This window comes from Aotus nancymaae, unplaced genomic scaffold (assembly GCF_030222135.1).
Source record: "Aotus nancymaae isolate 86718 unplaced genomic scaffold, 86718_ANA_hifiasm-v0.15.2.pri h1tg000036l, whole genome shotgun sequence".
In the NCBI taxonomy this organism is placed as follows: domain Eukaryota; kingdom Metazoa; phylum Chordata; class Mammalia; order Primates; family Aotidae; genus Aotus; species Aotus nancymaae.
In genome coordinates, this window is record NW_026988450.1 from 43,383,968 (window position 1) to 43,408,781 (window position 24,814).

At 38.7% G+C, this 24,814-nt stretch overlaps 1 protein-coding gene and 1 pseudogene across 3 annotated transcripts in view; both read left to right on the plus strand.

Moving 5' to 3' along the window:
- Nucleotides 1-24,814, plus strand: part of DPY19L4 (dpy-19 like 4) — a 69,905-nt gene that overhangs the window by 32,973 nt on the left and 12,118 nt on the right. For all 3 annotated transcript variants that reach the window (XM_064384400.1, XM_064384399.1, XM_064384401.1), the window contains 9 exons: nucleotides 6,592-6,726; nucleotides 9,493-9,624; nucleotides 10,034-10,132; nucleotides 10,955-11,028; nucleotides 12,707-12,865; nucleotides 14,399-14,518; nucleotides 20,044-20,164; nucleotides 23,062-23,118; nucleotides 23,856-23,938. In XM_064384400.1, coding sequence (XP_064240470.1) covers nucleotides 6,592-6,726; nucleotides 9,493-9,624; nucleotides 10,034-10,132; nucleotides 10,955-11,028; nucleotides 12,707-12,865; nucleotides 14,399-14,518; nucleotides 20,044-20,164; nucleotides 23,062-23,118; nucleotides 23,856-23,938 — 980 coding nt within the window. The remainder of the gene's footprint in view (nucleotides 1-6,591; nucleotides 6,727-9,492; nucleotides 9,625-10,033; nucleotides 10,133-10,954; nucleotides 11,029-12,706; nucleotides 12,866-14,398; nucleotides 14,519-20,043; nucleotides 20,165-23,061; nucleotides 23,119-23,855; nucleotides 23,939-24,814) is intronic.
- On the plus strand, nucleotides 14,526-17,748 carry LOC135278031 (small ribosomal subunit protein eS1-like; annotated as a pseudogene).

The window sequence follows — 24,814 nt, forward strand, 5'->3', positions numbered from 1 at the left end:
GCTTCCCAAAGTGCTGGAATTCCACCGTGCTTGGCCAAGAGTGTATTTTCTATAATAGTCAGGGAGTCTATGATTGAATATTTCCCTGTTTGATTGTACAGCTGTCTCTTAGGGAAGAATAGTTCTTCAATTGCTAAGTAAAAGAGTGTGGTATAGGCTGGGCACGGTGGCTCACACCTGTAATATTACCCAATACTTTGGGAAGCTGAGGCAGGCGGATCACCTGAGGTCAAGAGTTTGAGACCAGCCTGGCCAACATGGCGAAACCTGTCTCTACTAAAAATACAAAAATTAGCAGGTGTGGTGTCCACATCTGTACTCCCAGATACTTGGGAGGCTGAGGTGGGAGGATCGCTTAAACCCAGAGGTGGAGATTGCAGTAAGCCAAGATCATGCCACTACACTCCAGCCTGGGTAACAGAGTAAGATTCCATCTCAAAAAAAAAAAAGTTTGGTAAGTTTGGTATAGCAAAGTGAGCTGCCTAAGCTTCTTTATATTTACCTTTTTGCTTATTTCTTTGAGACATGGACTTACTCTGTCACCCAGGCTGGAGTACAGTGGCATGATGTAGGCTTACTACATTGTTGACCTCCCAGGGTCAAGTGATCCTCCCACTTCAGCCTCCTGAGTAGCTGGGACTATAGTCATGTGCCACCATGCCCAGCTAATTTTTATATTTTTTGTAGAGACAGGATTTTTGTCATTTTGCCCAGGCTGGTCTGGAACTCCTGGCCTCAAGCAGTCTACTCTCCTCAACTTCCCAATGTTCTGGGATTACAGGCTATATTTACCTTTATTTTAAACTAAAGTAAACTTTATGTTACCTAAAAAAAAGTTTAAGTATCTTTTAATAAAGTCATTGTTCTTATTTATTTTAAAAGAAAATCTTTGTAAACAGTGCTTTTATACCATTTTATTACTTTTCTCAATATTTTTATTGCCATGTTATGTTATGCATTTGTTCTTTCTAATTTTTTTATTCTAACTTTTTTAAATTAAAAAAGTAATACATATATATTATATACATGGTTAAAAAAACTCTGTTCATGCAAATGAACATACAGTGAAAAGTATATTTCCCTCCTGTTCACTATTACTGTCAGGGACCCAGAACTTTTGAAAGGATCCAAGAATAGCTTATTATTTTATATTAGGTTACGCTTTGTTTCTCTTTTTAAATTTATCCATGATTTTTTTTTTCTACTTTGAAAATACTCCACAGTATCCCTCCCCACCCCCACCCCCTTTTTCTCTCTTAATATTAAGATAAAGTGGGAAAATTGTATTTATCAATTATATGTTTATAACTAGTCACTCATCAATAGAGTCAAGAGTACACAACAAGAACAAAATACCTATTTGAAAATATTAAAGAGTAAGAAGAGGCCAGGTACAGTGGCTCACACCTATAATTCCAGCACTTTGAGAGGCCGAGGTAGGTGGATCTCGAAGTTTAGAGATGGAGACCATCCTGGCCAACATGGTGAAACGCCATCTCTACTAAAAATACAAAAATTAGCTGGGCATGATGGCACATGCCTATAGTCCCAGCTACTTGGAAGGCTGAGGCAAGAGAATCACTGAAACCCGGGAGGCAGAGGTTGCAATAAGCCGAGATCATGTCACTGCTCTCCAGCCTGGTGACAGAGTGAGACTCTGTCTCAAAAAAAAAAAAAGTAATAATATTAATGATTCTATAAATATATACAGCAGGAAAAGAAAAAAAAGTTAGCTAGGGTGTGTTCTTAACTCTTTAGCTAATAACTTTTTAAGAAGCAGAATTGCCTAATCTTTCAGTTATGTTTACTTCCCTTCCTTCTCTCCCCTCTAAGTCTATTCTTTTAGATTGAATTAGTTTAAGAGTCACAATAAGTTGTAAAAATAGTATAGAGAATTCCCACGTACCCCTCACTCAGTTTTCCCCAATAATGTCTCGCATAGTCAAGATACCTTGTCAACAACTAACAAGGAACGTAAAGGACCTCTTCAAGGAGAGCTATAAACCACTGCTCAACGAAATAAGAGAGGACACAAACAGATGGAGAAACATTCCATGTTCATGGTTAGGAAGAATCAATATCGTGAAAGTGGCCATACTCCCCAAAGTAACTTACAGATATAACACTATTCCCATCAAGCTACCAATGACCTTCTTCACAGAACTGGAAAAAACCACCTTAAACTTCATATGGAACCAAAAGAGAGCCCGCATAGCCAAGTCAATTCTAAGCAAAAAGAACAAAGCAGGAGGCATCACACTACTGGACTTCAAACTATAGTACAAGGCTACAGTAATCAAAACAGCATGGTACTGGTATCAAAACAGAGATATAGACCAATGGAACAGAACAGAGGCCTCGGAGGCAACACAACATATCTACAACAATCCGATCTTTGACAAACCTGACAAAAACAAGCAATGGGGAAAGGATTCCCTGTTTAATAAATGGTGCTGGGAAAACTGGCTAGCCATGTGCAGAAAGCAGAAACTGGACCCCTTCCTTACACCTTACACTAAAATTAACTCCAGATGGATTAAAGACTTAAACATAAGACCTAACACCATAAAAACCCTAGAAGAAAATCTAGGCAAAACCATTCAGGACATAGGCGTAGGCAAGGACTTCATGACAAAACACCAAAAGCATTGACAACAAAAGCCAAAATAGACAAATGGGACCTGATCGAACTCCACAGCTTCTGCACGGCAAAAGAAACAGTCTTTAGAGTGAATCGGCAACCAACAGAATGGGAAAAAATTTTTGTAGTCTACCCATCTGACAAAGGGCTGATATCTAGAATTTACCACGAACTAAAGCAGATTTACAAGAAAAAAACAAGCCCATTCAAATGTGGGCGAAGGATATGAACAGACACTTTACAAAAGAAGACATACATGAGGCCAACAAACATATGAAACAATGCTCATCATCACTGGTCGTTAGAGAAATGCAAATCAAAACTACATTGAGATACCATCTCACGCCAGTTAGAATGGCGATGATTAAAAAATCTGGAGACAACAGATGCTGGAGAGGATGTGGAAAAATAAGAACACTTTTACACTGTTGGTGGGAGTGTAAATTAGTTCAACCATTGTGGAAGACAATGTGGCGATTCCTCAAGGACCTAGAAATAGAAATTCCATTTGACCCAGCAATCCCATTACTGGGTATATATCCAAAGGATTATAAATCGTTCTACTATAAAGACACATGCACACGAATGTTCATAGCAGCACAGTTTACAATAGCAAAGACCTGGAACCAACCTAAATGCCCATCGATGATAGACTGGACAGGGAAAATGTGGCACGTATACACCATGGAATATTATGCAGCCATCAAAAAGGATGAGTTTGTGTCCTTTGTAGGGACACGGATGAACCTGGAAACCATCATTCTCAGCAAACTGACAAAGAACAGAAAATCAAACACCGCATGTTCTCACTCATAGGTGGGTGTTGAACAATGAGAACACATGGACACAGGGAGGGGAGCACTACACACTGGGGTCTGTTGGGGGGAAATAGGGGAGGGGACAGCGGTGGGTGGGGAGTCGGGGAGAGATATCATGGGGAGAAATGCCAGATATAGGTGAAGGGGAGGAAGGCAGCAAATCACACTGCCACGTATGCACCTATGCAACAATCTTGCATGTTCTTCACATGAACCCGGGAGGTGGAGGTTGCAGTGAGCCGAAATCACACCCCTGCACTCCAGCCTGGACCACAGAGGGAGACTCCATCTTAAAAAAAGAAAAAGAAGAAAGAAAGGTTATATAAACAGAATCAAATCATGTAGTATGTAACCTTTTAAGATTAGCTTTTTTCACTTAGCCTAATAATGCCCTTGACATCCCTGTGAGTTATTGACATGTGTCAATACTTTGCTTCTTGTCATCACTCAGTAGTATTTTAGCAACATGTATTTTTTTTTCCTTTTTCTTTGAGAGGGAGTCTCTTGCTTTGTCGCCCGGGCTGGAGTGCAGTGGCACGATCTCGGCTGACTGCAACCTCTGCCTCCCAGATTCAAGCAATTCTGCCTCAGCCTCCCTAATAGCTGGGACTACAGGCACACGTCACCATGCCAGGCTAATTTTTGTACTTTTAGTAGAGATGGAGTTTTACCATGTTGGCCAGGCTGGTCTTGAACTCCTGGCCTCAAGTGATCCGCCTGCCTTGGCCTCCCAGAGTGCTGAGATCATAGGCGTGAGCCACCGTGCCTGACTGGCATGTACTTTTTTTAAATCACATATTTTGTATTTTGCTTCCCATTCTTGAGGCTAGATCTCGTGGTCCCTGTTGCATCAGGATATCCAAGTTCAGATCAATCTTGTGTGCAGTTATCTGGAGTCATCCAGAGACATCTGTGGTTGATTACTGAAACCTATTTGATGTATCACTTAAATCCTATGTGTAAAAAAGTTCACACTACAGGCACAGTGAAAATGAAGCCCTGTGAGGCACTGTGAGCAAGGTAAGGGGCAGATAAGACTGCAGAGAACTTTGAAAATGTTCAGGGAAAAGAATAACTTCGCCAATTGTCCAGGTTGTGATTGACACACAGTTCTATCTTTAAGACATTTTTACTGTGTGTTCTTAGAGTAGTTTGAGAGTAAACCCTTGCAATTAACAATTTGTTTCATTTAGTATATTGTAGCTTTCCCCCAGAATCTCAGAAATAGTCTCCAAATGCCCAGTACATTAATTAGGGTGGGTCTAGATTTGAACTTTTATTGCTTTCTGGAACTGGTTTCTCTGGAGATGATGGTGTTCAGCCTGGTTATTAGTTCTGGTTGTTCCACATTAGAGGGTTTCCAGAGTCCTTGCCCTGCGCATAGCTATGGTGACAGGAAGAGCAGAAGCTTATGTGTTCTATCAGAGCCCTTCTTAGCTTTGCGGTGGGTGTTATTTGACCAACAGGTGGAAGTTTGCCATCTCTTACATTTGGTTCTCTGGTCTTAATCTTATTCAGGATGCTGAAAAATTCTTTTATCTGCTGATGACTGAGGTATTTCTGACTCTGGAATTTATCCTTGAGTATAGTTAGCTGGGTATGAAAGACTTAAAGAGTACAGTTCTTATCTTAGGTTTCTTGACTAACCTTTATTGTCCTTCTCCTTCACTGTTCTTATCTTTTTTTTTTTTTTTTATTGCATTTTAGGTTTTGGGGTACATGTGAAAAACATGCAAGGTTGTTGCATAGGTGCATACGTGGCAGTATGATTTGCTGCCTCCCTCCCCTTCACCTATATCTGGCATTTCTCCCCGTGCTATCCCTCCCCAGCTCCCCACCCCCCAGCTATCCCCCCTCCCCCCCAACAGACCCCCGTGTATAGTGCTCCCCTCCCTGTGTCCATGTGTTCTCCTTGTTCAACACCCGCCTATGAGTGAGAACATGTGGTGTTTGATTTTGTGTTCTTGTGTCAGTTTGCTGAGAATGATGTTTTCCAGGTTCATCCATGTCCCTACGAAGGATGTGAACTCCTCGTTTTTAATGGCTGCATAATATTCCATGGTGTATATGTGCCACATTTTTCCTGTCCAGTCTATCATCGATGGGCATTTGGGCTGGTTCACTGTTCTTATCTTAACAAGGTCATTTGACACTACAGACAGTGGAGGGATCCAGAATTTAAAAGTAGGTCTATGGCAGAAGGAGAGGCTGTTGTTGAATATGTTATGAGATTTGTCACAGACTTGGTAACTGGCTAAGGGATCACATGGGAGATGACATCTGGAAGGATAGAATTGACTTAGCCAGGCAGATATTCGGCAAGGTCATGGACATCCCTTGTGTTTAGTATTTAGCAGAGGAAAACAGCTGAAAGTTTAATATGGTTGACAGTATAAGCACTGGGGAAAGATAACACTTCTGTGTACAGGAAATGAAAAAAGCAAAGACATGGGCTGTGGAATAGGCTTAGATGTAAACAGACTATTTAAGTGAAGTTCTTAGGAAAATAAATTCTGAACCCTGATGAGTATCAACATTTAAGTTATTTGTACAGAGAGAAGTTAACATCAATTGTTAACCAAGTATAAAGTCATTAACTTGCTAAATGAAAGGTTAATAAGAGCCTAAAAGTGTCATAGAGATCACAACTACAGAAAGCAACGACTACCACTAGGACTGAGGGAACAAAGGGAAAAATATGAAATTATTAAAACTTGAAGCACCATGGAAGTGAAATGTTATTTTCACAGCAAAAGGAATTGCCCTACGATAACAAAAGCTCACCAGCCAAGTCTAGTAAATGCCACCACTTTCTTATAGTTGTTGCTTTACTTCTTTTGGGATAAAAATTATATTGAATTTTCTTTTTCTTCCCCTTTGTTTTCCTGAAATTCTCAATATGATGTTGAGTATTGAAGGACAAGTGCTTGATTTCTCTCTGGTGCCTTATATGAAATCTTGTCGTTTTTGTAAGGATTTAATAATAATTATGAGATTTAAAAACAAAGTTTCAAGAGTTATATAACTTAACGTTGAACCAGGAACAGAGCTGCAACTTTGAGGCAATAGTTTCATAGACTTCTATAGTAATAAAGCTATTGATATTTAGTTTCTTTCATTTGTTTTCCCTAGAGGTTTTGCTACTTGTTGATGAGTGCTTCAACGTACACATTTATGATGATGTGGGAGTATAGCCACTATCTCCTGTTTCTTCAAGCAATATCTCTATTCCTGCTAGATATCTTTTCCCTGGAGCAAAGTGACAAGGTATTATGGCATTTTGAAATGATGATTTTAAATTCACAGTTAAATGTATTTATAGCATTGTATCTTAAAACCTCTCTTTTCTTCATCCATACACTCATATGGTTCAGAACCCTGATGCGTTCCAACATTTAAGCTATTTGGACAAAGAGAAGTTAACATAAATTGTTAACCAAGTATAAAGTCATTAACTTGCTAAATGAAAGGATAATAAGAATCTGAAAGTTTCATGGAGATCACAACTACAGAAAGCAGTTACCATTGCTAGGGTAAAATAAGAAACGATTAGAACTTAGGGACCTCACGGAGCTGATACTCAAACTTTTGAACTCAGAAATACCAGCTTTGCTCAAAAGTTAAGCCCTTCAGAATTGGGACCCAGGCCTCTGAGGATGTGGCTGTGGCTAGCTGGTCTTGGGTTTCTTGGGCTAGAAGATGTAATGAAGCTGGTTCTTCAAGTGTTGGAAAAACTGCAGCTGCATTCAGTGCTTCCATAGGAAATAATTGCTATGTTGGGGTGAAGAAGCATCCCCAAGGTAAAATCACAGGAACCTCAAACCATCAGGAAGCAAGAGGAGGGAGCAGGCTCCTTCCTACTCCGGACTTGCACATTCCCTCTAGCATTTTCTATTGGCAGCGCTTCATAGGAAACCAACAGAAAAAGCAGAAATACAGATTGCAGAGTCCCAGGCCCAGCATTGCCAGGCAGGGGATAGAAAGGGGAGTTTAGAGTTGAGAGAGTTATTTAGTAACTGGCACGCATCTGTAGAATCAGAGCCCAAATCAAGAATAGAACATAAGCCAGGTGTAGTGCCACACACCTGTAGTCCCAGCTACTCAGGAGGCCAAAGCAGGAGGCTTGCTTGAGCCCAGAAATTCAAGTCCAGCCTGGGCAACATAGTGAGACCCTATCTCTACAAAAAATTTAAAAAATTAGCCAGGTGAGGTGGGGGCTGAAGTGGAAGGATCACTTGGCCAGTGTGAGCACACTCCACCTCTAACAAAAGAAAAAAGAGAATAGATCAGTACCAACTCCCAGAAGACTCCATCATACTGTCTCTCCCAGTCATTGCTTCAACCCCCAAGGGTAGCTTATAAGAGTGAGGTAGACTTGTAAGAGTGAGGTATCTTTTTTTCTTCTTTTTATCTTTTTCATATAAATATATTTATATATATTTTTTTTTAGTACTTTTTTTTTTTCCTTTGGTATCTTTTTTTCAAGTGGCTCTGGCTATTGTTGACTTTATTTTTCCTTTTTATTTGTTTTTTTTTTAAATTTCATTTTATTTTTATGTATCTTTACTTTTTTGGAGACAGGGTCCCACTCTGTCACCCAGGCTGGAGTGCAGTGGCTCAATCATGGCTCACTGCAACTTCCACCTCCCAGGCTTAAGTGATCCTCCCACCTCAGCCTCCTAGTACCTGGGACTACAAGTGCATGCCACCACGCCCATCTGATTTTTCTTTCTTTCTTTCTTTCTTTCTTTTTTTTTTTTTTGAGACACAGTCTTGCTGTCACCCAGCCTGAGTGTAGTGGTGCAATTTTCTTGCCTCAACCTCCTGAGTAGCTGGGATTACAGGCATGTACCACCATGTAATTTTTTTTGGGATTTTTAGTAGAGACGAAGTTTCACCACGTTGACCAGGCTGGTCTTGACCTCCTGGCCTCAAGTGATCCACCTTCCTTGGCCTCCCACGGTGCTGGGATTATAGGCATGAGCCACCTCACCCAGCCCTGGCTGATTTTTCTATTTTTCATAGAGATGGGGTTTTGCCATGTTGCCCAAGCTGGTCTAAAACTCCTGGGCTCAGGCCATCCTCCTGCCTCTGCTTCCCAGTGTGCTGGGATTATAGATGTGAGCCACTGAGCCTGGCCTGTTTTTTAGCATTTAACTACTTCCTGGGAGATATTCGATTAAAACATTGCATTTAGCTGTGTTATGCTCAGTAGTTAGACCAAAAACAATACTTTTCTCCAATGGTACATTTCATGGCAGTATATTTTCACTGGGTAGGTTTTGGGAGCTGCTGCTAAAAATTATGATTTTTGATTTATGTAATTTGAGTTTGCATAGATGAATTTTAATAATAGGGCAAACTAAGGGAAATTAAGAAGGTTCTTCAAGTCTGATTTAGACACTGATGCTTTTAAAGCTCTTTATTTTGTTTCCAGAAAGTTTTAAGAAAAGTGATAAATTCATTATACACTATAACATTAAAATATATGCATATTTATATCTGTGTGTATATGTATACATATGTGTGTGTATGTATATATGTATGTATGTATAAATAAATATATATATATATATATATATATATTTTTTTTTTTTTTTTTTTTCCTGAGACTGAGTCTTGCTCTGTCACCCAGGCTGGAGTGCAGTGGTGCAATCCTATCTCACTGCAACTTCCACCTACCAAATGAGTTCAAGTGATTCTCATGCCTCAGCCTCCTGAATAGCTGGGATTACAGGCACCCACCACAATGCCCGGCTAATTTTTTTTTTTTTTTTTAGTGGAGACATGGTTTCACCATGTTGGCCAGGCTGGTCGAGAACTCCTGACTTCAAGTGATCCACCCACCTTGGCCTCCCAAAGTGCTGGGATTACAGACATGAGTCATCATGCCCAGCCAACATTAAAAATATCAATTGAACATTTGCACAATACTTTCCTAAATTATAGTAGAGCATTTACTGTATAATTATAGTTAAAGCTAAATGAAAACATGTATGATAAAATATAACTTATTTATTTTTATCACAACAGGTTTATGAAGTTTATAAAATCTACATATTTTCTCTCTTTCTGGGATATTTACTGCAGTTTGAAAATCCGGCGTTGTTGGTATCTCCTTTATTAAGTTTAGTAGCAGCCTTAATGCTTGCTAAGTGCCTTCAGGTAATTAGAATTGTCTTTTTATTGTTCTTATTTTGATTTTTTTTTTTTTTTTTTTGAGATGAGTCTCGCTCTGTTGCCCAGGCTGGAGTGCAGTGGCAAGATCTCAGCTCACTGCAACCTTTGCCTCCTGGGTTCAAGTGATTCTCCTGCCTCAGCCTCCCAAGTAGCTGGGATTACAAGCATGTGTCACCACGCCTAGCTAGTTTTTGTATTTAGTGGAGATGGGGTTTCACCATGTTGGCCAGGCTAGTCTCGAACTCCTGACCTCAGGTGATCCGCCCGTCTCAGCCTCCTAAAGTGCTAGGATTACAGGCTTGAGCCACCGTGCTCAGCCATTCTTATGATTACTTTTTAAATTGTTAATTTTTTAACACCTCACTTTTTTGTTCATATGATTTTTTCTCCACAGCTGAATGTGAAGAAAGGAAGTTTTGTAGCTAAAATAATAAAAGTGATTAATTTTTACTTGGTGTGTACTCTGACAATAACATTGAATATTATAATGAAGGTAAGTAACTCTCTGAGATTCCTGTAGTAAAACAAAATGAATAATGAAATATATTGGATTAACTTTTAATGAGAATAATGAGATAGCACAGTAATAGAGTTTGAACCGTATAATTTTGAGTTAACAATTGTAACTAGCATATTGGGTGAGAAAGTAGGATTCTGATTCTTTTCTGTATATAGTCAAAGAGAAAAAGGGAATGCATATTTTTCATTAAGTTAAAAATTTCATCATTACCTGGTTAACCTTAAGCAATATATGGAATAAAGTGAGACAAATGAAAAATGTTTAGAAGAGTGGGTGAGTTACTTGAGCCTAGTGGGATAAGGTTGAAACGTTCTTGATCACCTGAGGTCAGGCGTTCAAGACCAGCCTGACCAACATGGTGAAACCCATCTCTACTAAAAATACAAAAAAATTAGCTGGGCATAGTGGTGCATGCCTGTAATCTCAGCTACTTGGGAGGCTGAGGCAGGAGAATCGCTTGAACCTGGGAGGTGGAGGTTGCAGTGAGCGGATATCTTGCCATTGCACTCCACCCTGGGCAACAAGAGTGAAACTCCATCTCAAAAAAAAAAGAAAAGAAAAAACAGGAAAAGAAATGTTTTTACTACCCCTTTATAGTTGTAGTCTATGCTTCAGTATAAGGTCATGTGATTTATTTATGTCAGTAAATCTCCTTGCTTCATAGTCATACCATATATTATTTATTCATATTTTTGTTTTGTAGTCTTGCTATGTTTTCTGTCTCTAGTTTTGGGAGAAGCATGTGCAGTAAGCATAGCTAATATTTCTTTGTTAACTGGTGTTTTTCTCTTCTAGATGTTTGTCCCACACAAAGAAAATGGGCACATGCTGAAATTCCTTGAAGTAAAATTTGGACTAAATATGACTAAGTAAGTTTTGGATTAAGTAAGTTTACCTAAATCTATACCACTTAGACAATAAAGATAAAAAATACTCAATGGCCAGGCATGGTGACTCACATCTATAATCCCAGAACTTTGGGAGGCTGAGGTGGGTGGATCATGACCATTTGAGTCCAGGAGTTTGAAGCCAGCCTGGGTTGTGGCAAAACCCCATCTCTACAAAAACAAACAAACAAAAAAATTTAGCTGGGTGTGGTGATCCACACCTGTGGTCCCAGCCATTCAAGTGCTGAGGTGGAAGGACCACCTGAGCCTGGGAGTGGGAGGTGGAGGCTGTAGTTAGCCAAGATTGTGCCACTGTACCCAAGCCTGGGCGACAGCGAGACCCTGTCTTTAAAAAAAAAAAAAAAAACACTTAGAATGTGTTTGCCACATTGTTAAACTTTAACATTTTGTTGTAAACGCAGTGATTTGAAGTAGACATTCTCAGTCCATCAGTGAGCATTTCTGAACATCACTCCATGTCTAACATCCTTCCCCACTGCTAGGGATTCAGGATTGGAGCTTGGAGATGGATGAGAAATGAGGATGTAGATAAACATATATACAACCAGGAGTCTTGTTGATCATACTTAGGGTGGGAAAAATATTTATCCTGATTCATTACTGCTCAAAAGGTTTACATTTCAAATTTTATGATTTATCTTAATAAGTAGATATCTCTTTTTTAAATGGATCCTAGGTGAGTTACATTTGCCAATACAGAGTAGGTCTATCTAATAATAATATAATGTGAACCACTTAGGTAATTGTAATTTTCTAGTAGCCATATTTTAAAAAATAGAAAGAAACTAGTGAAATTAATTTTAATATATTTTCTCTAATATATAAAAATATTTTAACTTGTAAGCAGTGTAAAAATTATTAAGGAGATATTTTGTTTTTCAAATTCTTATCTTGCTTTTTCTTTGAAATCCGGAGTAGATTGTAAAGTATGTCTCAATTTGAATTGGCCGCATTTTAACTGTTTAATAACTGCATGTCTCTAATAGTTACCATATTTGACAATGCATTTGTAGAGGTTAGCCGGCTGAATTGTTTGTTGTCTTCTAGATAAAGATAGAAATGAAAATTCCCTAAAAACTATATTGGGCTTTAGAGATGGTTACATTACTTGGTAATAAAAAGCAGCAGTTTTATTAGAGCAGTTTTGGTGAGAGCACATGCTTCATTTACTAATACAATACTATTATCTTTTCTTTTTTTTTGAGACAGAGTCTTGCTCTGTCACTAGGCTGGAGTACAGCGGTGCAGTCTTGGCTTACTGCAACATCTGCCTCCTGGGTTCAAGCAATTCTCCTGCCTCAGCCTCTCGAGTAGCTGGGACTACAGGCATGTGCCACCATGTCCAGCTAATTTTTATATTTTTAGTGGAGACAGGGTTTCACCATGTTGGCCAGGATGGTCTTGATCTCTTGACCTCGTGATCTGATCCCCTCGGCCTCCCAAAGTGCTGCGATTACAGGCATGAGCCACCTCGCCCAGCTATTAGCTTCTTTTATAAAGGATAGTACCTTGCTGTTATAAGTAAATGAGTGTAGGAAATGTGTTTTTTCTTAGTTTTTACTGATATTAAAAAAATACTTCTGTGTTCAGTACTTTAAAACGTCTGTGAGTTTAATATTGTGCTTTTTGTCTTCTATAGGAATTTTACAATGAATTGGCTCCTCTGTCAAGAATTCCTGCAGGCACCATCTCAAGATTTTTTTCTGCGATTGACACAGTCTTCTTTATTACCTTTCTATATTCTAGTGTTGATTATTTGTTTACTTTCTATGTTGCAAGTTATTTTTAGGAGAATTAAGTAAGTAACTATGAGAATCATATTCCTAACATACATTATGGAAACGTATAAAATACTTATTTTTAATATTTTTCCAATTTTTTATATTTGTTTTAGAGCTTCTAATTCCATTCTTTTTTTTTGACATGGAAAGTATCATTATAAGATGTGTTGACCAGGTGCAGTGGCTCATGCCTGTAATCCCAGCACTTTGGGAGGCCAAGGTGGGCAGATCACAAGTCAGGAGTTCGAGACCAGCCTGGCCAACATGGCAAAACCCTGTCTCTACTAAAAATAAAAAAATTAACTGGGCGTGGTGGCACGCGCCTATAATCCCAGCTACTCAGGAGACTGAGGCAGAATTGCTTGAACCCGGGATGCAGAAGTTGCAGTGGGCTGTGATCGTGGCACCACTGCACTCCAGCCTGGGCGACAGAGCAAGACTCCATCTCAAAAAAAAAAGATATGTTAACCAGAAAAATTTAAACTTAGTTTTTATACATCTAAATAGGTAATGTCCAGATTTAATATAGTTAGAGACTTAATATATAACTGATATTTAAATAGTCAGTTAAACTTTTACAGACTGATTCACTAATTTATACAGATTTTTACTTAATATAAGAATAATTTCTTCTATTTAACTTAAATGAAGTTAGCAGTATAAGTAATTTCAAATAATAAAGTTTGAGGCCAGGTGCAGTGGCTCATGCCTATAATTCCAAAAATTTGAGAGGCTGACGCAGGAGGATTGCTTGAGGCCAGGAGTTCAAGACCAGCCTGGGCAACATAGTGAGACCCCCATCTCTTAAAAAAAAAAAAAGAAAGAAAAATCTACAAAGTTTGACTAGCCTTTGATGTTTTTATCATGTTTGAAAAGAGGTTGTGTATAATTTTTTCATTTTGAGAATTTAGTTACTCAAATTATGATTTAACTATATTAGCAATTGCTAGTTGAGTCATAATTGATCTTGGAAGAAGAAACTACAAATCTTTTTTTTTTTTTTTTGAGTTAGAGTCTTACTCTGTTGCTAGGCTACAGTGCAGTGGCACGATTTCAGCTCGCTGCAATCTCTGCTTCCCTGGTTCAAGCGATTCTCCTGCCTCAGCCTCCTGAGTAGCTGGGACTATAGGCATGCACCACCACACCCAGCTAATTTTCGTATTTTTAGTACAGATGGGGTTTCATCATGTTGGCCAGGCTGGTCTTTAACTCCTGACCTCAAGTGATACACCCACCTTGTCCTCCCAAAGTGCTGGGATTACAGGCATGAGTCACTGCGCCTAGCCCTTTTTTATTATTCTGAAAATTCATGTTTAGTCTTTATAGAGTTTGTTGTCTTCAGGTTCTAGAAGCCATTTGCAACAACTTAAGAGATATATGATAGGTATTTAACTACCAGAACATACTTTCAAATTTTAAGGATCACCTATATTTTTTGTTATGATGAAATATAAAATTTTAGGTATGTCCTTCAAAGATGATAAACAATGTATCTTTGTTTTTTCAAAATATATTTTCAAAGTATTAAAAAATAGATTTTCTTTTTGTAGTGGTAAGTCCCTGAAGGAAACTGTTACTCTTGAAGATGGACGAATTGGAGAAAGACCAGAAATAATTTATCATGTAATTCACACTATTTTATTGGGTTCTCTTGCAATGGTTATAGAAGGGTAAGTGTACTTTATTTGATCCCTTTGTTTTTACAAAGATTGTCGGCCAAGCGAGGTAGCTTACGCCTGTAATCCCAGCACTTTGAGAGGCTAAGACAGGCGGATCGCCTGAGGTCAGGAGTTTGAGACCAGCGTGACCAACATGGTGAGATTTCATCTCTTCTAAAAATACAAAAATTAGCTGGGTGTGGTGGCATGCGCCTGTGGTCCCAGCTACTGGGGAGGCTGAGGTGGCAGCATCTCTTGAACCTGGGAGGTCAGGGTTGCAATGAGCTGAAATTGTGCCTCTGTACTCTAGCCTGAGCAACAGAGCAAGACCCTGTCTCAAAAAAAAAAAAAAAAAAAAGCCAAAAGAAAACAATGATTGTCCTTTTTAATGGTAATAAGTAGATAAATCCAAGAATATATTTATAAAACTTTATAAAAACTCAAAACCTATATACTTATAAACTTTCTTAATTTATCTGGAGTTTAGAAGGTGTTTATAGTACAATGAACTGGTATTTACTTCTTCATTCATTTGTTAAAAAAGCTATTAGCTGGGCGAGGTGGCTTACGCCTGTAATCTAAGCAATTTGGAGGCCAAGGCAGGCAGATCACCTGAGGTCGGGAGTTCAGGACCAGCCTGACCAACATGGTGAAACCCTGTCTTAAAAAAAAAAAACTATTGAATTTATCCCAAGTTCTAGGTATTATGCTAGGTGCTGAAGGTACCTTGGTAAGCAATAGTAGAACACACAGTCTCTAACCTTATTTAACTTATGGCCTAATGGAGGTGACAGATGTTAATCATACAAAATTAAAATTACAACTTTGGTAAGTGAAGGAGAGGTACATGGTTCTGTGAGAACATAGAAAACAGAATTTGACTTAAAGAGGTCAGAAAGGTTTTCTAAGGAAAAAGTACCTGAGACCTGAAGGGTAAGTAGGAGTGGACGAGGTGATAAAAGAGGCAAGAGGATTGCAGGTAGAGGGAATAGCTTATGCCCAGGCCAGGGCAGGAAGGATCATGGCACATTGTTGGTGGGAGGAAGAGGAGCTCAGTATGGCTGAAGCACAGTGAGCACGCGGTAGGCTTTGTTGAGGACGTTGGAGTTTTCCCTTTTATCCTTTACTTACCTCATTTCTTTTATTGTCTTTCAATGGCAAATGATAAGTTGTGTAATAATTGTTTAGGAAGTTTTAATCCTTGAAACATTATCTTGCACTATTTATTTTTAAGTCTTTAGTTTTTAAACTTCCTTTGTTCCTCCTTCTATAGAAAATCATGCCCTCTTGTTAATAAACTTTATTAAAATGCATCCGCTCAGCAGAAGGTTTTAGTTTTTTCATACAATTTTTTGGTTTTTTTCTTTTTGAGATGCAGGCTCACTCTGTCACCAGGCTGGAGTACATTAGTGTGATCTTGTGTCACTGCAACCTCTGCCTCCCACATTCCAACGATTCTCCTGCCTCAACCTCTCAAGTAGCTGGGACTACAGGCACATGCTACCACGCCCGGCTAATTTTTGTATTTTTTAATAGAGATGGGGTTTTACCATATTGGCCAGGCTGGTCTCAAACTCCTGACGGTGATCCACCTGCCTCAGCCTCCCAAAGTGCTGGGATTACAGGCATGAGCCACCACACCCAGCCTAGTTTTTTCATACTCTTTTAGTAATAGTGGGAGATATAAAAATATATATGATAGGATCCCCCTTCCTAGAAGCACACAGTCTAGGTGGGTAAATGCAGTTTTCAGAAATTCCTGAGACCATCCTTACTTCTGTCACCAACTGCAAATTTAGGAGTCCCCCAAACCACCTTCAGTCTCAATAACTAACAAGGACTCACAGAACTTAGAAAAGTTATTATAGTCTCCTTTTGGTTCTCTGAGCAGCACCATGGCAGTTGGCAAGAACAAGTCCCTTACAAAAGCCGGCAAAAAGGGAGCAAAGAAGAAAGTGGTTGATCCATTTTCTAAGAAAGATTGGTATGATATGAAAGCACTCGCTATGTTCAATATAAGAAATATTGGAAAGACGCTAGTCACCAGGACCCAAGGAACCAAAATTGCATCTGATGACCTCAAGGGTTGAGTGTTTGAAGTTAGTCTTTCTGATTTGCAGAATGATGAAGTTGCATTTAGGAAATTCAAGCTGATTATGCAAGATGTTCAGGGCAAAAACTGCCTGACTAACTTCCATGGCATGGATCTTACCCGTGACAAACTGTGTTCCATGGTCAAAAAATGGCAGACAATGATTGAAGCTCATATTGATGTCAAAACAACCAGTGGTTACTTACTTCATCTGTTCTGTGTTGGTGTTACTAAAAAACGCAACAATCAGATAGGGAAGACCTCTTATGCTCAGCACCAACAGCTCCGCCAAATCTGGAAGAAGATGGTGGAAATCATGACCTGAGAGGTGCAGACAATGACTTGAAAGAAGTGGTCAATAAATTGATTCCAGACAGCATTGGAAAAGACATAGAAAAGTTTGCCAATCTATTTATCCTCTCCATGATGTCTTCGTTAGAAAAGTAAAAATGCTGAAGAAGCCCAAGTTTGAATTGGGAAAACTCATGGAACTTCATGGTGAAGGCAGTAGTTCTGGAGAAGCCACTGGGGACGAGACAGGTGCTAAAGCTGAATGAGCTGATGGATATGAACCACCAGTCCAAGAATCTGTTTAAAGTTCAGACTTAGAATAGTGGCAAATAAAAAGTCTTATTTGTGGGGAAAAAAAAAAAAAGAAAAGTTATTATAGTCAAGTTACAGTTTGTTACAGTGAAAGGATACATATTAAAATTAGCAGAGGAAAGAGACCCATAGGACAAGGTCCAGGAGATACCAAAGCGCAGAACTACCATTTGCTCTCTCCCAGTGGAATCGTGCAGATTTCTGATTTTCTCTCAGGAACGATGTGTGACAGTACACATGGAGTACTGTCAATCAGGGAAGCTCACCCATGCTTTGTGTTTAGGGTTTGTATTGGGGCTCAGTCATATATACATGATTGACCACCTGTGTGGCCGACCTTAGTCTTCAGCCCTTCAGAGGTTGAACTGATACCACATGGCCCAAGGCTCCCACCCAGGCAAACTTGGGTCCTTTGCTGTTTTTTTGTTTTTTGTTTTTTGTTTTGAGACAGAGTTTCGCTCTTGTTACCCAGGCTGGAGTGCAATGGCACGATCTCGGCTCACCTCAACCTCCGCTTCCTGGGTTCAGGCAATTCTCCTGCCTCAGCCTCCTGAGTAGCTGGGATTATAGGCACGCGCCACCATGCCCAGCTAATTTTTTGTATTTTTAGTAGAGACGAGGTTTCACCATGTTGATCAGGATGGTCTTGATCTCTTGACCTCATGATCCACCCGCCTCGGCCTCCCAAAGTGCTAGGATTACAGGCGTGAGCCACTGCGCCCGGCCCCGTTTGCTGTTTTGTAAAACCACAGTGGTTTACATTTATACTCTGGCCCCAGATTCTTTCAGTCTCTTCTAAGTTTGACACCAGGGAATATATCATGAAAGAGTCTGGTTGTTCTCCTTAGTATTCATTACAAAAGTTGTCCCTTGAAATGTTATTTTTACTTGATAATCTGTACTAAGCACTGATATCTATTAATTTTTCTAAACTCTTCCTTTTCCATTTTTAGCAGTTAGCATCTCCTACAGAGATGGGCTCCTTTTGTTTTCTTTATAACCTACAACATAAAGTAATATATTTTCTTCTAATACAAGTTAATTTTTTCTGTACACCTGGATTTCTAATCTTTTTAATTTAAAAGCTCAATTTTTAAATTTTTATTTTTAAAAAATCTTAAAAGTACTATATGCAGAGTATAACAATCCCTAATAATAGAAAAACAGAAGTAAAAAATAAAAATTGCTCCATTCTACCTTTCTACTCCTCAGAGATCACTACTGTTAGCAGTATCTTTCCATATTTTGTTTTTTGTTTTATTGTTTGTTTGCGATGGAGTCTCACTCTGTTGCCCAGGCTGAAGTGCAGTGTCATGTTCTCAGCTCACTGCAACCTCTACCTCCTGGGTTCAAGCGATTTCCCTGCCTCAGCCTCTCCCGAGTGACTGGGATTACTGGCATGCACCACCACAACTGGCTAATTTTTTTGTATTTTTAGTAGAGATGGGGTTTTGCCATGTTGGCCAGTCTGGTCTCAAACTCCTGACCTCAGGTGATCCGCCCACCTCGGCCTCCCAAAGTGCTGGGTTTACAGGCGAGAGCCACCACACCAGCCAAATTTTTGTATTTTTAGTGGAGACAAGGTTTCACCTTATTGGCCAGGCTAGTCTTAAACTCCTGACCTCAAGTGATCTGCCCGTCTTAGCCTCCCAAAGTGCTGAGATTACAGGCGTGAGCCACTGCACCCAGCCTCAGGTGTTATTTTTCCTCGTGCCATATATCTACATTTAAAAAAATAAAAAGCAAAAATTAGGATAACACTGCAGATGAAGTTTTGCATTTTGCTTTTTTGTTTTTCAATAATTGTGTAATCAATACCTATTGAAGAACACAATTTTTTTTTTTTTTTAATTTTCTTGCTATTAAAACAAAATGCTGTAGTTAAAACCCTTGTGTGTGGCCAGGCATAGTGGCCCATACCTGTAATCCCAGCACTTCGGGAGGCTGCAGTGGGTGGATCACTTAATGTCAGGAGTTTGCGACCAGCCTGGCCAACGTGGTGAAACCCCATCTCTACTAAAAATACAGATATTAGCTGGTATGATGGCACATGCCTGTAATCCTAGCTATTTGGGAGGCTGAGGCAGGAGAATCGCTTGAACCTGGGAGTTGAGGTTACAGTGAGCCAAGATTACGCTGCTGTATTCTAGCCTGGGCGACAGCAAGACTCTGCTTCAAGAAAAAAAAAGCTTGTATATATACCTTTATACTCTTATGCTAATATATTTGTAGGCTACATTACTAGAAATGGCATTGCCTATCTTAGAGTTTTTTGGGTTTTTTTTTAAGAGAGAGTCTTGCTCTGTCGCCCAGGCCCTGGAGTACAGTGGTGCGATCTCGGCTCACTGCAACTTCTGCCTCCCAGGCTTAGGTGATCCTCCTGCCTCAGCCTCCCAAGTAGCTGGGACCACAGACATGTGTCACTATGCCTGGCTAATTTTTGTAGTTTTGGTTTCACTGTATTGCCCAGCTGGTCTCAAACGCCTGGCTTCAAGTGATCTACCTGCCTCAGCCTCCCAAAGTGTTAGGATTACAGGCACTCCCAGTCCACCAAATTGCCTTCTGAAATGCTCTAACAGCTTATACTCTCTCCAAGAATACAATTTTGCTGCATCCTCATCAGTATTAATGCTTTTATTTTATCCTCATTTGTTCCCAAGTCTCCTTGATTTTTAAAAAACTGGATAACAATCTGTTACTGAAAATCAGAGGCTAAGCTTTTTTACTGTTCCTTAACATTTTGGTATTTTTGTGGGTGGTAGGAAACAGCTCAGAGAAGAAAAATTAGATAATAATGATATTCACAGGATGTCTCATATATATCTCCTTTTGTGTTTTCTAGCTTGAAGTACGTCTGGATTCCTTATGTGTGCATGTTAGCAGCATTTGGTGTATGTTCTCCTGAACTTTGGATGACACTTTTCAAGTGGCTTCGATTAAGAACTGTACACCCAATATTGTTGGTGAGTTATTATTTTGTGTTAAGTATTTGTTTCTCTTCTAATTATATAAAATCAAATGCTAATAAATGAAAACTATTAAAATAACATGAATAAATTACATTATGACTTACAGGAGGAAAAACTGATCCCGTGCAAAACATTTTTAAAAGTAATTTCTGGGCGGGGCACAGTGGCTCATGCCTGTAATCCCAGCACTTTGGGAGGCAGAAGTGGGTGGATCACTGGAGGCCAGGAGTTTGAGACCAGCCTGGCCAACATGATAAAACCCTGTCTCTACTTAAAATATATAAAAAAAAAAATAGCTGGGTGTAGTGGTGCATGCCTGTAGTCCCAGCTACGCAAGAGGCTGAGAATCAAGAATCACTTGAATCAAGCCTGTAATCCCAGCACTTTGGGAGGCCGAGGCGGGTGGATCACGAGGTCAAGAGATCGAGACCATCCTGGTCAACATGGTGAAACCCCGTCTCTACTAATACAAAAAATTAGCTGGGCATGGTGGCACGTGCCTGTAATCCCAGCTACTCAGGAGGCTGAGGCAGGAGAATTGCCTGAACCCAGGAGGCGGAGATTGCGGTGAGCTGAGATCGCGCCATTGCACTCCAGCCTGGGTAACGAGCGAAACTCCGTCTCAAAAAAAAAAAAAGAATCACTTGAACCCAAGAGTCGGAGGTTGCAGTGAGCTGAAATCATACCACTACAATCCAGCCTGGGCAACAGAGCAAGACTCTGTCTCAAAAAAAATAAAAAATTATGATTATCAAAGTAATGCATTTCAATGCATACAACTTAACAAAAAAAGGTAAAAATATAAGTGAATCAGTAATGTGGGAGATCATCAAGAATTAATTTTTATAATATCTTTCTTGGTTTGATTTAGAACTATGGTATATTTTCTATGTGAATGGAACATTCTGCCTGCTAGGTGTTTGGAATACAAAGATAATAGCATAGTTAATTTCATCAAGTGGATTATAATCTCTGGGTGTAAAAACAGATAATAAGAATTTGGCCCTCTCTCTGCTGCTCCCTCCCCTTCCACTTTCTCCAGCTTGCCTGCTCTTCCTTCTGTTTCTGTCCTGTCTCCTAAAAAACAAAAAGAAGTTTTCATAGGGTGCTATTAGAACATAGAGAAGGGCTACTTAATTCTTTTTGTTCTTGTTGTTGGGGGGATTCAGATAACGCTTTCCAATCTGAGATTGAAAAGATATTTCGTTATTAGGCAAATAAAGGTGAAAGAAAGGATATTCATGGTAGCAGGAATAGCCACAGAGGTAGGCAAAGAATATGATGTAATCAAAGGGACTGGGGGAAAAAAGCACAATATATTTCGTTTTCTTAGTGCATAAAGTGTGAGGTAGGTAGAGGTGGTCAAGAAATGAGACTGGAGAAGTGAAGGAAGGTGAGGCCATGGAGGCCCTGATTGTCATGCCGCAGAGCTGCCTCTCATGCTGTCGGCAAGGGAAAGGCATTGGGACGTGTATGCCTCATGGAAGTGAGAGAGTCAGACTTTCATATTTTACTCTTACAATTCTGTGAAGGATAGTCCTACGAGAAAGAGACTTCAGTCAGAAAGGCATTGGGACGTGTATGCCTCATGGAAAGTGAGAGAGTCAGACTTTCATATTTTACTCTTAACAATTCTGTGAAGGATAGTCCTACGAGAAAGAGACTTCAGTCACAAAGGAGGCCAGAGTGGATAAGTAATTGAAGCTTCAATTTATTGAATGCTCACTATGTCAGGTACTGTTTGAAGCATTTCACGTGCTATTCAATCCTAGATTTTCTCTGTTTTATAAAAGAAACCAAGGCTTTAATTGGTTAAATAACTTGCTTGAGATTATCGAGCTTATAAGTATGGAAACCAGGATTCATGCCCAGGATTTTCTTTTCTCTTTTTTTTTTGAGACAGAGTCTCACTGTTTCTCCCAGGCTGGAGTACAGTGGCATAGTCATGGTTCACTGCAAACTTAAACAACTGCCCTTAAGCAATCCTCCTGCCACATCCTCCCAAGTAGTTAGGACTTCAGGCACACGCCACCATGCCTAATTTAATTGTGTTTTAATTATTTTTTAGAGACAAGGTCTCACTATATTGCCCAATCTGGTCTCAAACTGGACTCAAGCAATCCTCCCACCTTGGCCCTTTAAATTCTGGGATTATGGGTTTGAACGACCACACACAGCCACACTCAGGTTTTTCTGACTGCAAAGCCCATTCAATTAATACTATGCCAGATTGGAATGAAAAAAGTAGTTAGAATATCAGTAAGTCTCACTGATTGATTAAGTATGGGCAAATGAGGAAGAGGGAGATACCTTGGATGTTTCCTAGGTTTCTGGTTGGTATGACTGTGGATCATAGGGTCACTAAAAGACATGGGACAATAGGAAGAACAGGTTTTATTTTAGCAGGAAGATGATACATTATCTTTAATAATAGACATATGTTTTGCCAATCTTATTTCTAGGAGAATTTGTGAATTCTTATTTTAAAAGACTAGTGTACTGATATATATTAGCTATTTTTCTTGTGTTAATTCATTGTCTTTTTTGTTGTTAGCTTTTCATATGGTAATGTGCTATCCTTTGTAAGATCTGTATAACATAAATTTCTGGCAAATTTTTCAAATATTGACTTGCTAGTTGAAATATTATGAGCATTACCTTTTTAATGTTCTGCCTTAAATTTTTATAGTAATGTTTATGTCTCACTTTACTTACAACTTAATATCTTTGGAACTCTTTAATTTTCACCCATCTCATTCTGTGAACTAGGTTCTATGTTCACTTCAGTTTCTTTGAAATTTGTATAACTATAGAGATATATGATTGGTCATAGAGTCAGTGTGTATTCTGACATGTATTTATCTGTAATCCTTTTTGCTTTAATATTTTAGGCTCTTATTCTGAGCATGGCTGTGCCCACTATAATAGGTCTCAGCTTATGGAAAGAGGTAAAAAAAAGTTAGACTTTTATATTAATAAAATGTACATTATCTACAAAGGTAGTGATAAATTTATATGTGTGGGTAGAAAACATGTTGAGGTACTATCCTAACAAAATAAAATGTAATATTCTTAGTAATGCTTAATTTTTTTGTCATTAGGAACATTGTAGAAGAGCTAAAACATTTCTAGAATGCCACCTGATGCAATTTTCTGTAGTCTAATGCTAGTGTTAATTCAGTCTATAATTGGCAAAGGAAATTGCTGAGTAAATAGAAATTAATATTTTGGTATTGGTAAAGTTTTAATAACTAAAGTTTTAGTAACTAAAACTTTATCATCTGTAAAATGATATAAATTCTGCAAATTATTGGACCTGAAAATGTATGTATATATGTATGTATGTATGTATGTACGTACGTATGTATGTATTTAGTATGTGTGTGCCTGAAAGATACAACTGATGATCAATTTATCATTGTTTGATAAGGATAAAATTATTTATTGAGTCAAAACAGTGAATTAACCATAAAATAGATGATTTGGATTGAGAAAAATAAGCAGGCTATTGAAGGAAAGCAAAGAGATCCATCATGACATTTTTTCCATGTGAACAGTGTTGTAATATCATTTGCCTTAAGTTAGTCTGTTAGTCTTTTGAAATACTGTGGAACAGTTTTAAACTTTCTAATTACTGACATACACCTTTTGGGGATTTTTTTTTTTTTTTTTTTTTTTTTTTTAGTTTTTTCCAAGATTAATGACAGAATTAATGGAACTACAGGAATTCTATGACCCAGACACAGTGGAACTTATGACCTGGATAAAGTAAGGATTGAAGTTCCCAAGACTATTGTTAAGCTGTTAATCACTGCATGCTATCTACTGAATTCAGGGGAAATAATAAATGAATACTTTAATAATAATACCAAATTTTTCTCATAAAACTCAAGAGTTTTGGGGATACTTAGGTTTTGGTTGGACTTTGTGATTCTAATTTTCTGCTCATCTCCACGGGCTTGAAAATACAGAATTGGTCAATATGAGATTTGAAATTCCCATTGTCAAACACTTAGAAATACGGTATAAAAAAGAACGGGTATCGTTTTATTTAGGTAGTCAAGAGGATGCTTATTTTGCCCTGTGTTAGAGGTGAATTAGCAATGGATTACTAGTCTTGATAACCAGGGGTTTTAGATTTTAATGCCCACACAGGACAGGAGATGTGATCTTAGGCTTATGGAAGCAGGGAATTGGAATTGAGAACTCCCCCAACACACACATATGTAACTGAGGGACCCTCAAAAAGCTACACTGGCAGTGAAAGGATAGAATAGAAAAATACCACATTAGTGAAAGGGTGGAATAGTAAAATACCCAGTGGTAAGAGAAAGAAGATAAGAAAGCATGTCTCTCTTACATTCATCTCTTGGTCAAAAAAAATCTCCCTTCTCAATTTATAGCAATGGATCTGAATTCATGTGAGTTTATAGTTTGAAATTATACTTGTCTAATATAATTTGAAATTATATTTGTCTAAGAAACCTCAAATTAAGAAATTAGCCTTAAAAGTAGTTTGGGGTTGGTCTGGAATGGCTGACACAACCTCAACCCATGTTATACAGGATTCCATAAGTAAAGCTTCATGCAGGTAAGCTCTGGAATTTTAAAACACATAAGCAGTTCAATACATCTTGTGATAAA